Raw genomic sequence first — 9,543 nt, 5'->3', positions numbered from 1 at the left:
ATAAGGTTAGTTTGAACTTGCTAAGTCACATTCAAAGGTATTTACTCACATCTAAGGCCTATATGGTCGTTATAGGTCATATATTGCCTAAAATGTCATTTTCTCGCCCAACTTTGAGCTAAGGAACCAAACTTGTCATTTCAAACCATTTACATGTTTTATGTGTCATATTCAAGGTTTCTAAAACCGATTCTAAGCAATTTAAGCACATTTAGGTCATATTTGGTCGATATAGGTTACATATAGGCTAAATAAGGCGTTTTCGGTCCCATTTTTCAACTTAATCACCTACGGGCTGATTTTAAACTTAAAACATGTTTCATAAGGTTAGTTTGAACTTGCTAAGTCACATTCAAAGGTATTTACTCACATCTAAGGCCTATATGGTCGTTATAGGTCATATATTGCCTAAAATGTCATTTTCTCGCCTAACTTTGAGCTAAGGAACCAAACTTGTCATTTCAAACCATTTACATGTTTTATGTGGCATATTAAAGGTTTCTAAAACTGATTCTTAGCAATTTAAGCACATTTAAGTCATATTTGGTCGATATAGGTCATATATAGGCTAAATAAGGCATTTTCGGTCCCATTTTTCAACTAAATCACCTAGGGGCTGATTTTAAACTTAAAACATGTTTCATAAGCTTTGTTTTCACTTGCTAAATCACATTCAAACGTAGTTACTCACATCTAAGGCCTATTTGGTCGTTATAGGTCATATATTGCCTAAAATGTCATTTTCTCGCCTAACTTTGAGCTAAGGAACCAAACTTGTCATTTCAAACCATTTACATGTTTTATGTGGCATATTAAAGGTTTCTAAAACTGATTCTTAGCAATTTAAGCACATTTAAGTCATATTTGGTCGATATAGGTCATATATAGGCTAAATAAGGCATTTTCGGTCCCATTTTTCAACTAAATCACCTAGGGGCTGATTTTAAACTTAAAACATGTTTCATAAGCTTTGTTTTCACTTGCTAAGTCACATTCAAACGTAGTTACTCACATCTAAGGCCTATTTGGTCGTTATAGGTCATATATTGCCTAAAATGTCATTTTCTCGCCTAACTTTGAGCTAAGGAACCAAACTTGTCATTTCAAACCATTTACATGTTTTATGTGTCATATTCAAGGTTTCTAAAACCGATTCTAAGCAATTTAAGCACATTTAGGTCATATTTGGTCGATATAGGTCACATATAGGCTAAATAAGGCGTTTTCGGTCCCATTTTTCAACTTAATCACCTACGGGCTGATTTTAAACTTAAAACATGTTTCATAAGGTTAGTTTGAACTTGATAAGTCACATTCAAAGGTATTTACTCACATCTAAGGCCTATATGGTCGTTATAGGTCATATATTGCCTAAAATGTCATTTTCTCGCCCAACTTTGAGCTAAGGAACCAAACTTGTCATTTCAAACCATTTACATGTTTTATGTGTCATATTCAAGGTTTCTAAAACCGATTCTAAGCAATTTAAGCACATTTAGGTCATATTTGGTCGATATAGGTCACATATAGGCTAAATAAGGCGTTTTCGGTCCCATTTTTCAACTTAATCACCTACGGGCTGATTTTAAACTTAAAACATGTTTCATAAGGTTAGTTTGAACTTGATAAGTCACATTCAAAGGTATTTAATCACATCTAAGGCCTATATGGTCGTTATAGGTCATATATTGCCTAAAATGTCATTTTCTCGCCCAACTTTGAGCTAAGGAACCAAACTTGTCATTTCAAACCATTTACATGTTTTATGTGTCATATTCAAGGTTTCTAAAACCGATTCTAAGCAATTTAAGCACATTTAGGTCATATTTGGTCGATATAGGTTACATATAGGCTAAATAAGGCGTTTTCGGTCCCATTTTTCAACTTAATCACCTACGGGCTGATTTTAAACTTAAAACATGTTTCATAAGGTTAGTTTGAACTTGCTAAGTCACATTCAAAGGTATTTACTCACATCTAAGGCCTATATGGTCGTTATAGGTCATATATTGCCTAAAATGTCATTTTCTCGCCTAACTTTGAGCTAAGGAACCAAACTTGTCATTTCAAACCATTTACATGTTTTATGTGGCATATTAAAGGTTTCTAAAACTGATTCTTAGCAATTTAAGCACATTTAAGTCATATTTGGTCGATATAGGTCATATATAGGCTAAATAAGGCATTTTCGGTCCCATTTTTCAACTAAATCACCTAGGGGCAGATTTTAAACTTAAAACATGTTTCATAAGCTTTGTTTGAACTTGATAAGTCACATTCAAAGGTATTTACTCACATCTAAGGCCTATATGGTCGTTATAGGTCATATATTGCCTAAAATGTCATTTTCTCGCCCAACTTTGAACTAAGGAACCAAACTTGTCATTTCAAACCATTTACATGTTTTATGTGGCATATTAAAGGTTTCTAAAACTGATTCTTAGCAATTTAAGCACATTTAAGTCATATTTGGTCGATATAGGTCATATATAGGCTAAATAAGGCATTTTCGGTCCCATTTTTCAACTAAATCACCTAGGGGCAGATTTTAAACTTAAAACATGTTTCATAAGCTTTGTTTGAACTTGATAAGTCACATTCAAAGGTATTTACTCACATCTAAGGCCTATATGGTCGTTATAGGTCATATATTGCCTAAAATGTCATTTTCTCGCCCAACTTTGAGCTAAGGAACCAAACTTGTCATTTCAAACCATTTACATGTTTTATGTGTCATATTCAAGGTTTCTAAAACCGATTCTAAGCAATTTAAGCACATTTAGGTCATATTTGGTCGATATAGGTCACATATAGGCTAAATAAGGCGTTTTCGGTCCCATTTTTCAACTTAATCACCTACGGGCGGATTTTAAACTTAAAAAGTGTTTCATAAGCTTTGTTTGAGCTTGCTAAGTCACATTCAAAGGTATTTACTCACATCTAAGGCCTATTTGGTCGTTATAGGTCATATATAGGCTAAATAAGGCATTTTCGGTCCCATTTTTCAACTAAATCACCTAGGGGCAGATTTTAAACTTAAAACATGTTTCATAGGTCATATTTTGTCGATATAGGACCTATATTGACCAAATAAGGCATTTTCGCTCCCATTTTTCAAATAAACGAACTAAGGGTTGATTTTAAACTTAAAACGTGTTTCATAAGCTTTGTTTGAATAATAGTAAGTTACCTTGATTTGCTTTGCTTTGCTACTACAAGGGACTTTCCCTTTACCCGGTACTTCCTTCGTGTGTGTCTTCAAATATAAGTCACCAGCTGTAGGCATCACACCTCCACTTTCCTTTGCCTAATAATACAAGTAATTTTTGTGAATAATCAAATTAGTAACAACGTTAAATGAAATTTAGTTACATTATTAAACTTACCATTTTCTTTGCAGCCTCAGTTGTGGAAATGGAACCTTGGAAATGTGATGGTTCAACATTGTTGGTTAATGAACCCCCTCTTCTATTTTTCTTAGCCTGCTCAGATCTTTTCTTGAATTCATCATCATCCACGTGCTTCATCATATCTGCATGCACTTTCTCAGACATCCAATCTGGCTTCCTTCCATTACTCTTTCTTGTTATTTGGTAGTGGATGTACTTAACCCGTTTATATGCATTTGCATGGTAATCACGCACAGCAAGGTGATCAAACTCAGGCAACCATTTATAGGTCCTCTACACAAAAGAAAAGAAAAGAAGGATATTTTGTTATGTTACAATTATAGCAAGTTGAAAAATAAAAAGTGATACATTACATGATATAAAATTGTGTAAACCTTGAACAGAGTGAACCAATGATCTTTTGTATCCTTGTCAACTTTGGTATAACACGTCCAAGGACTCTTGAAATATTTCTGGATGACGTTAGTAATATCCCGCGAAATGGAACTGTGATCAAACCTTACATAGTGGAATAGGAAATAACACAAGTAACGTTAGTTTACAACATCCATACATGAGATAAAATAATTAAAATGTAACTCTAAATCTTACCAAAGTTCACCCGGTGCCATCCAAACGACTCCAGAATCCTCAGCTTCTTCATTTACTTGTGAATCAGGTACCACCTCTTCAGAGTATTCACCTTGAGTTTCGTCATCATCAAAGTAGGTATCCAGTGAGGGTTGGGTCACCCGTGTAGTACCTCCACGGCCAGCTCCATGGTCAGCTCCATGGCCACCTCCACGACCAGCTCCATGGCCACCTCCACGACCACCTTCACGACCACCTTCACGACCACCTCCACGTGCACCTAAACGACTGCGGATGGCTGAATGTTCTCCTCGATTGGACATCTGTTTATTTAGTAGAACACAAACCAAGTTTAAATAACTCAAATTTCAATCATAAAAGACAATTCATCGATTGGACATCTGTTTATTTAATGGAACACAAACCAAGCATTAACATTAATAAACTTACGATACATATATAATTACCTAATAACAAGTAACAAACAACTTCAGATTGTCTAACAAACATAAATTTATACAACCAAAATAAAAAGTTCAATGATAAGTTCAATAAACAACAACATAATTCAAAGTTCAATCATAAAAGACAACACATGTCAAATTCCAATCATAAGTTTACCAAACAACTACATAATATTTCTTGAACCTAAAATTAAACAACCAAAAAGGACCAAAATCAGCAATATCAAGTTAATCGTCGTATCCATCAGAATCATCAGCATCATCATCATCACCATCGTCATCATCATCATCAATGTCATCATCACCATCATCCTCATCCTCATCATCCTCATCCTCATCTTCATCATCCTCATCCTCATCACTCATACTATCAGCATCACCATCATTAATATCGTCATCATCATCATCATCTTGATCTTCATAATCTGGGATCTCATCTGGAGCACAAAGAGCTGAAGAAACCTCATTTGCATCTTCTTGTAGAAAGTCTAAGTCAACCGGAGCATCAATCACAGACCTTGCCTTAGTTTTAAACACAGCCCACCATTGGGCTTTATCCCTCTTCAAACTGGGGTAGTGTGCAAAGTATACTTGACTAACTTGGTAAGACAATACAAACGGGTCATACTTTGGGTATCTCTTAGAATGATTGACCTCAACAAGTTTGTATTGTTCATGAATGTTCATACCCTTCACGGAATCCATCCAGCTGCACTTAAACAAGATTGTCTTGTACTCTTGAAGCTTACCACAATAAGAAAGTTCAACCACCTCCTCCAAAATGCCAAAGTAGTCAACTTCATCAGGACTTTGTACACACACTCCATAATTCATAGTTGACTTGTGTTTGCCGTAGTCATGAGTTTGAAAATTATATCCATTCGCATAGAACCGGCTCCATGTCCTTACTTGTCTAGAGGGGCCCATCGCAAGCGCCCGTGTCACATCATTAGGACTCAAAGACCGGAGAACCTAATTCGTAGAATTAGTTAGTAATTTTATTTTCCTTTCAATGACTAGTGTAAGTAATATTGTTTATGAATGAAAGCAAAATACAATTAATCTCACATGTGATTTAAACCATTCAGGGAACTGGGCTTCGCATTTACTCCAAATATCCTCCATTACTATGTGAGGTTGAGTTTGGATAATGTGCTCCTCAAATTTCCTATGGTAATTAAGGAAATAAAGGTTAAATACGTCGTTAGAAGAGTTTACAATAATTAAATTATAGTTTTTTACCTTTCATATTCACCTAAGATGCCACTGTTTGCAAGCACATAAAGATGTGCTCGATCATACTCCATGTCTTGCAAGAAGCGCAAACGGCCATTAGTAGGTGCACGACCACAATCCACCCTGAACATCTCGGGGATATTAACGTCATGTTGGTTCTCAACAACCGAATGGACATTTCTTCCTAGATCCCTTGCTTTGGTGTCAACCTCAGGTTGAAAATAGTGGGAACAAAAGTTCGTAATCTCCTCCATTAGGTAAGCATTGCATATGGAGCCTTCTACACGTGCCTTATTTCCAACCTTACGCTTCAAATGGTTAAGAAACCTATAAATTATGTAAGTTTGATTAATAGTTACTAGTGAACATATAAGATATTTAAAGTAATAATTTATTTACGCTAATTTGTATTATTTTGATTACCTTTCAAATGGGTACATCCACCTGTACTGGACGGGACCACCAACCTTTGCCTCATGTGGAAGATGAACTGGCAAGTGTTCCATTGAGTTGAAAAATGCAGGTGGAAAAATCTTCTCTAGCTTGCACAAGATCTCAGCTATATTCTTATCCAAGCGATCTATGTCACTCGCTTTGATAGTGGGGGCGCATAAGTCTCGGAAGAATTGACTAATCTCTGTAATTGCCTTCCAAACATGCAAGGGAAGCAACTCCTTCAAAGCAACCGGAAGTAACCTCTCCATGAAGACATGACAATCGTGGCTCTTCATTCCATACAGCTTGCATGATTGAAGATTAACACACCTGCTCAAGTTTGAAGCATAAGCATCCGGGAATTTCAAGTCTCGAACCCATTCACATAACACCTTCTTTTGAGCCTTGTCAAGTGCAAAGGGTGCTTTTGGCATGGTTTGATTTCCATTTCCAAGCTCTAACTGCCGACGTTTACAATACTTAGCCATATCTTTCCTTGCACTAGTGGTGTCCGAGGTGCTACCTTTCACATCCATCACAGTGTTTATGAGTTGGTCAAAAAAGTTCTTTTCAATGTGCATGACATCCAAGTTGTGACGAAGAAGCAAATCCTTCCAATATGGGAGTTCCCATAGAATACTTTGTTTGAACCAACCCATTTTGGCACTCTTCAACTTCTTAAGAGCTTCAGGACCATCAGTTGCTTTAGGCAAGTCCTTCACGCATTGCCACAATTCTTCTCCACACATTATATGCGGACCCATGCCATTTTCAACTTTGTTTTTGCAGAAAGCTGTTTTATTCTTTCGAAAAGGGTGATCATGTGGAAGGAATTGTCGATGACAATCAAACCATGAAACTTTACCTCCATGTTCAAGCCAAAATGCCTTGCTTTTATCCATACAATAAGGGCAAGCCTTCTTTCCGGCCGTGGACCATCCAGATAGCATTCCATATGCAGGAAAATCACTAATAGTCCACAAAAGGGCTGCGCGGAGGTTGAAATTCTGCTTGCTTGAGATGTCATAAGTCATAGCCCCAACCTCCCATAACTGTTTCAACTCTTCAATGAGTGGTTGCATGTACACATCCAAGTTTCCTTTAGGATTTTTAGGACCGGGAACGAGCAAAGAAAGGAACATGAATGGTCTTTTCATACACATCGATGGAGGCAAGTTGTATGGTGTAAGAATAACCGGCCAACATGAATATTGGGATCCAAATTTACCATGGGGGGCAAATCCATCTGTGCACAAACCAAGCCTGACATTTCGTGGCTCTGATGCGAAATTAGGAAAGGTTGTATCCAAGTGCTTCCACGCTTGACTATCACTAGGATGTGCGAAGGTGTTTTGAACTCGGGGATTCTTGGCATGCCAAGTCATATCCTCCGAAATGTTCTTGGTAGCATACAACCTTTGCAACCTCGGTGTGATTGGAAAATAGATTAGAACTTTTGCTGGAATAAGCTTACCCTTTGCAGTCTTCTTATACCGATCACTTCCGCATACTCTACATTTATCTAACTGTGCATCGCCTTTCCAGAAGAGCAAACAACCTTTAGGGCATGTGTGGATCCTCTCATGAGGAAGTTCCAAGCCCTCAAGAACCTTCTTTGTGCTATTGAAAGTTCTACCCATTTGGTTGTTATTTGGAATCGCATCATTCATCAAAGATGCAAACCCATCCACACACCTGTGTTGTAAGTTGAATTCACATTTCAAACTTGCAATTCTTGATGCCATCTCCAACACAGAGAGTTTGCTCCCTTCATATAATGGATCTCCAGCTGCCTTTAGAAGGTCTATAAACTTCTTAGCTTCATCATTTGGTTCTTCTTCAACTGAATTACCCTCTTCATTCACCAAATGCTCTTGATTATTTCCAAGAGCATCAATAACCATATCCCGATATTGATTTGGCTGAACACGCGAGGACTCTACTAAGCTTTCCCCTTGACATATCCATTGATAGTAATTACGAACAAACCCCTTCTTGTACAAATGTACTCTAACTGTTTCAGTATCATGAAAACGCCTGTTATCACACAAGGGGCATGGGCATCTTATTTTGTCACCATCATTGCATGTTGGATGCTCTTTGCAAAACTCAATGAACTCTCCAACCCCCTTGAGAAAGTCGGGCTTAAGATTGCGCCCGTCGAGTCTATCATACATCCAACTACGCTCTCTTCTTTTCATGATACCAAATTCTACATATCTCACAAAAAACATGTTACTAACCAATCTCTACACATCTCACACTAATCATGTTACTAAACCTACTATATAGTCTAACTACCGCTCGAAGTTTTCTAAATAAACAATCAAATAATTGATTTTATTAATTATATAAAAATCAATACTTATTAATGATATAAAGTTAAATAATTTATTAATGATATAAAGATCAATAATTTATTCAAACGCACTTATAAATTATATAAAGTTCAATAATTTACTTATAATTTATATAAAGATCAATAATTACTTAAACACAAGCCAATAAGGATAAAAATCAAATATAAATAATAAAATGCATTTACAATAAACACCTAAACATGCACAAATTTATTCAATACACTTACTTACTACTCAAATTCATTCTCTAAATTATTCGTTGTTTCTCATATGACATTCCTTGAAACTTTGGCATAAAATTAAATTTCATAAAATCTTACACCTACACCTACATCAAAATTCTTACACCTACACCTACATCAAAATTAAATTCCTTGAAATTTTGGCATAAAATTAAATTTCATAAAATCTTACACCTACATCAAATTAAGTACGGCATTCCTTGAAAATTTCATAAAATTTCCATAATTTCCATAATTTTCCATAATTTTCTAACAAGTCATTCCATAAATTCATTGAAAAAAATACCCATTAATTATCTAACAAGTCATTCCATAGTTATGGGTCAAAAAATTAGAAGAGAAAAAAAAGATTACCTTCAAAGATCGAAGAGTTCACATACAAGATCTACAATTGATATAAACAACAAAGTTAGGGTTTGAAAAATTAAAGCATTATATTATGAAAAAACTAAGAATAAAGGTTACCTGGAGTGGAAAACATCGACGATTGAGTAGTCCGGTCCGGTGGGTGGTCCGCCTGGGCTGCTGGCTGGGGGGCGCCGTGCGCGGCTCTGGGGGGGTTGGGCGTGGGCTGGGCTGCTGGCTGGGGGGAACCGTGCGCGGCTGGGCTGGGTGGGTCGTGCACTCTGGCCGAGTCGGGGGGTTAGGGTGGCGCCGTCGGGGGAGGGGGGTGGTTCACCGGCTGCGTCGAAGGTCGAAGGAGGGAAGGCTCTTCAAGTTTTTTTTGGTCGAAGGAGGGAAGGCTCTAAATTGGTCGAAGGAGGAGGAAGGCCGACAAGATTTTTTTTTTCTTTTTTTAATTTAGTGACCGTTTTTGGTCATTGAT

At 36.8% G+C, this 9,543-nt stretch overlaps 2 protein-coding genes across 2 annotated transcripts; both read right to left on the bottom strand.

The window, feature by feature from the left end:
- Positions 1-3,112: 3,112 nt before the first annotated feature.
- LOC110781044 (uncharacterized) lies at positions 3,113-4,303 on the bottom strand. The gene is made up of 5 exons (XM_056832032.1): positions 4,237-4,303; positions 4,002-4,200; positions 3,785-3,908; positions 3,387-3,683; positions 3,113-3,307 (listed from the first exon to the last, which is right to left on the bottom strand). The coding sequence occupies exons 1-5, from the start codon at positions 4,301-4,303 to the stop codon at positions 3,128-3,130; spliced, it is 867 nt and encodes a 288-aa protein (XP_056688010.1). The 3' UTR covers positions 3,113-3,127.
- A 26-nt stretch (positions 4,304-4,329) lies between these two features.
- On the bottom strand, positions 4,330-9,269 carry LOC130463018 (uncharacterized). Its single transcript, XM_056832031.1, has 6 exons — positions 9,183-9,269; positions 9,072-9,102; positions 6,104-8,327; positions 5,687-6,007; positions 5,513-5,612; positions 4,330-5,416 (listed from the first exon to the last, which is right to left on the bottom strand). Exons 3-6 carry the CDS (start codon positions 8,314-8,316, stop codon positions 4,673-4,675), a joined length of 3,378 nt encoding a protein of 1,125 aa, XP_056688009.1. The 5' UTR covers positions 8,317-8,327; positions 9,072-9,102; positions 9,183-9,269; the 3' UTR covers positions 4,330-4,672.
- Between the last annotated feature and the right edge of the window lie 274 nt (positions 9,270-9,543).

The sequence above is a fragment of the Spinacia oleracea genome, chromosome 6 (genome assembly GCF_020520425.1).
Source record: "Spinacia oleracea cultivar Varoflay chromosome 6, BTI_SOV_V1, whole genome shotgun sequence".
NCBI classification, from domain to species: domain Eukaryota; kingdom Viridiplantae; phylum Streptophyta; class Magnoliopsida; order Caryophyllales; family Amaranthaceae; genus Spinacia; species Spinacia oleracea.
This window is presented reverse-complemented; position numbering and strand designations above follow the sequence as displayed.